At 47.9% G+C, this 2,875-nt stretch overlaps 1 protein-coding gene across 1 annotated transcript; it reads right to left on the reverse strand.

Moving 5' to 3' along the window:
- Nucleotides 1-521: 521 nt before the first annotated feature.
- Pmar_PMAR018916 (Gastricsin precursor, putative) lies at nt 522-1,634 on the reverse strand (the record flags this gene model as incomplete). The annotated part of the gene is made up of 1 exon (XM_002766059.1): nt 522-1,634. One exon carries the CDS (start codon nt 1,632-1,634, stop codon nt 522-524), a length of 1,113 nt encoding a protein of 370 aa, XP_002766105.1.
- Nucleotides 1,635-2,875: the final 1,241 nt, after the last annotated feature.

Raw genomic sequence — 2,875 nt, forward strand, 5'->3', positions numbered from 1 at the left:
GAGTCTTCTATGTGCTGATTTGAGTGCCGGTCGAGAAAACCTCCCGGCTCATACTATGAGCCTCATAGTGGTCGAGCTCAGCATCACAGCCAGACCCGTGCCACGTTGTGGACACCACTAGTAAAAGAACAAGATAGCGTCACACGCGGCAATTGTCTCAAACTGGAGTTCCCATTGTAAGGGTTCTCAAAACTGGGAACTGCCAGGTCATTGATCTGAGTGGGGTACTTGTCCAGTTTTTCTGTAAGCGCATGGGGAAGGTTCGATCAAACTCTCGGAGAGCAAGTTCTCGCTGAAATCGCTGGCAGACAGGTTGTTTCGCAGTGCGAAACTCGCACAGAATCCACTTCGCAACCAAATATCAACTCCTGTTGAGAAGTCTTATATTCTCAAATTGATAATGATGGATCCCAATGAAAGAAGAGAAATCAATGTAGGACCCGTAATCTACTCAAAAGCTTAGTGGGCGCATACTAGAAGACTTGTCCCACACGTTGGCGCTTCCGACTGCGCTCGATCTCTCACAGTTTGAGTCTGGCGATGCCAACTCTCTCCTGATCAGGCTGAAATTCGAGGTAGTTGGCAACCAGCATGATGTCAGGAAGTATCCACATACTTTGTGGTTTGCCCATTATTTCCAAATAGCATACTCCGCTTCGCATAGGAATATAGCTCCCATAGTCGAGCTCGAGCGCGACCTCCTGGCCTGCAGAGTCTTGAAACAAGAATCTTAGCGTCGGCATGAATTTACGATAGACACAGTCGACCTCCCAAACGTTGGCTGGCTTGTAGTATGTAAGCTTAACTTGAGTCTTCGCCTTCAGGGTCGCTTGCTCCTCAATATCCTTCAGAAGTTCCACCATTCTAGAGTCCGGAACATACAAGTAGTTGCTGCCGGTGTCGAGGTTTACATTTTCCTTGAGAGACGTAGACTTCCCATTACCAACTTGTAGCCCCTCCAGCACCGCTTCGAAATGGTTTGCAACCACAATCGGCACATATCTCAGCTGCCCTTTGTATAGTTTCGGATCGCCTCCACCGAGGAGGAGTTCTCCATCGAACCCCTTCTTAAAGAGGGTTTCGGGCTTCAAATAGAGGGAGAATGTGCTCTCCTTGATAAGCTCCCGGCCCACTAATTGTGCCATAATAGAGGGATAGTTTGGATCACGGACTGGTCCGAGGCCGAATATAGGGTGCGGCACGTATACAGTAGGGGGAGGGTTATAGCCTGTTATCAGACCGAACTTGATGTCTCTGACTGTCGTCGAACCAAATCGTACTACTCCGATATGCTGAAAGACTGTAGCTGCTACGTTGCCTCCAAATATAATGGTCGTGGTTTTACCAGGTACACAACCCTGCGGACATTTATAGCACTTGAAGACCAGCTTCTCGCATGCTCCTACTCCGAGCTCTTTCTCATACCAATCCTTCCACACCCACAAGGGGGCAGACGAACCTGTGTCCACGACCGCCGCCATCTTTTGACCGTCGGCTTGCAGATCGACATGGAGACTCAAGAGCGGCATTCTGGCATCCTTCACGAGTCGGCGATGGACATCAAGTCTCAGAACATCCCCAAGGATACCTCCTGTCACGCTGGCGATGAAAATGATACGTGCTGATAGATTCATGATTGGGACAATAAGAACTGCTAGGTTCGAAACAATATTGCCATCAATGATATGCGCGACAACGAAGTGCTTCTGCGTCCAACTTCCGAGACACACTATTCGGATTGCGCTTCTCTCAGTACGTTAGCAAGCAGAGTTAGTATGTACGGTGGCTTGTCCTCAGTGATGATGATCGTTCTCTTGAAAAGCACTCCGGAATATTCTTGACAGTACACAGCAGATGCTGAAGAGGACAAGTCCCCAATAGTGATGCTATTATACTGTCTCCTATGAAGTATAGTAATACTGTCTCCTATGTTTATTATACACGCATGCGCATCGCCTGAACATTGGGCCTGTGTCACGAGGATACTCAATTCAAGGCGTCTCAGGTTGGAGAGTAACTTAGGGAGTTGCTTAAGGTATACTTGAGAAGTACTCAGCTCATTTCACAATGGTTAGGCACAAGCCTGCTACTAGCAGGCTGCTAGTGCATTTTGAGCTCGCTTTACACCTTATCCCGGTGTTCTCTCGTGCTCGTCCGCTGTGCTGGTCAGTTTTGGCTGGGTCCCACTTAATATGAGGCTGATTCATAGGTATACAGTAGCTTCAGATTAGATGCGAAGTTATAAATATACTCCCCCAGTAAGAGTTGGTACCTCGAGGCGCGATTTTAAAACATGTATGCTGATTTTGCAACTTCTCATGAACTACCAGAAGTTACACCATGAAGCTTGGAGGTTATATCATGTGGAGCATAAGAGCATAGTATGCTCACCATACTTTCCTGAGCCGCAAGATGGTGTTCGTAAAGGTGACTGTGCACGAGTCGAAAACGGGATATGCTAAGAATATGCGGAGGGGTGTATGTCATAGGATTATGTACCAACGGGGTTTGTTACCCTAGCAAGTGAGCGACATGCAACCGTTCAGTGAACGGTTATCACTGGTCAGCCGCTCCGGGTCTACTTGCGTCGGAAGCGGCCTCAGGAAGTGAAGCGCTGCCACGCTGCACAGCACACTCTATTGAGACCGCTAGACCGAGTGTACATAACGACTTGTATTCACACGCCTACAGAGTTGCTCTCTTCCCCAAGAAACCGTCATCGGATAAACCGATTCAGGCCGAACATGAAGGAGACAGTGAACAGAGACATATCATTAGCTCGCACACTCGACGCTAGGGAAAGAGTGGTTTCCACTCTAGCACTTGACATCATCATTATATTTGAAGCTTGTTAATCCTAACATATTTTTCAAGT

The sequence above is a fragment of the Perkinsus marinus genome (genome assembly GCF_000006405.1).
Source record: "Perkinsus marinus ATCC 50983 genomic scaffold scf_1104296973716, whole genome shotgun sequence".
Lineage (NCBI taxonomy): Eukaryota > Perkinsozoa > Perkinsida > Perkinsidae > Perkinsus > Perkinsus marinus.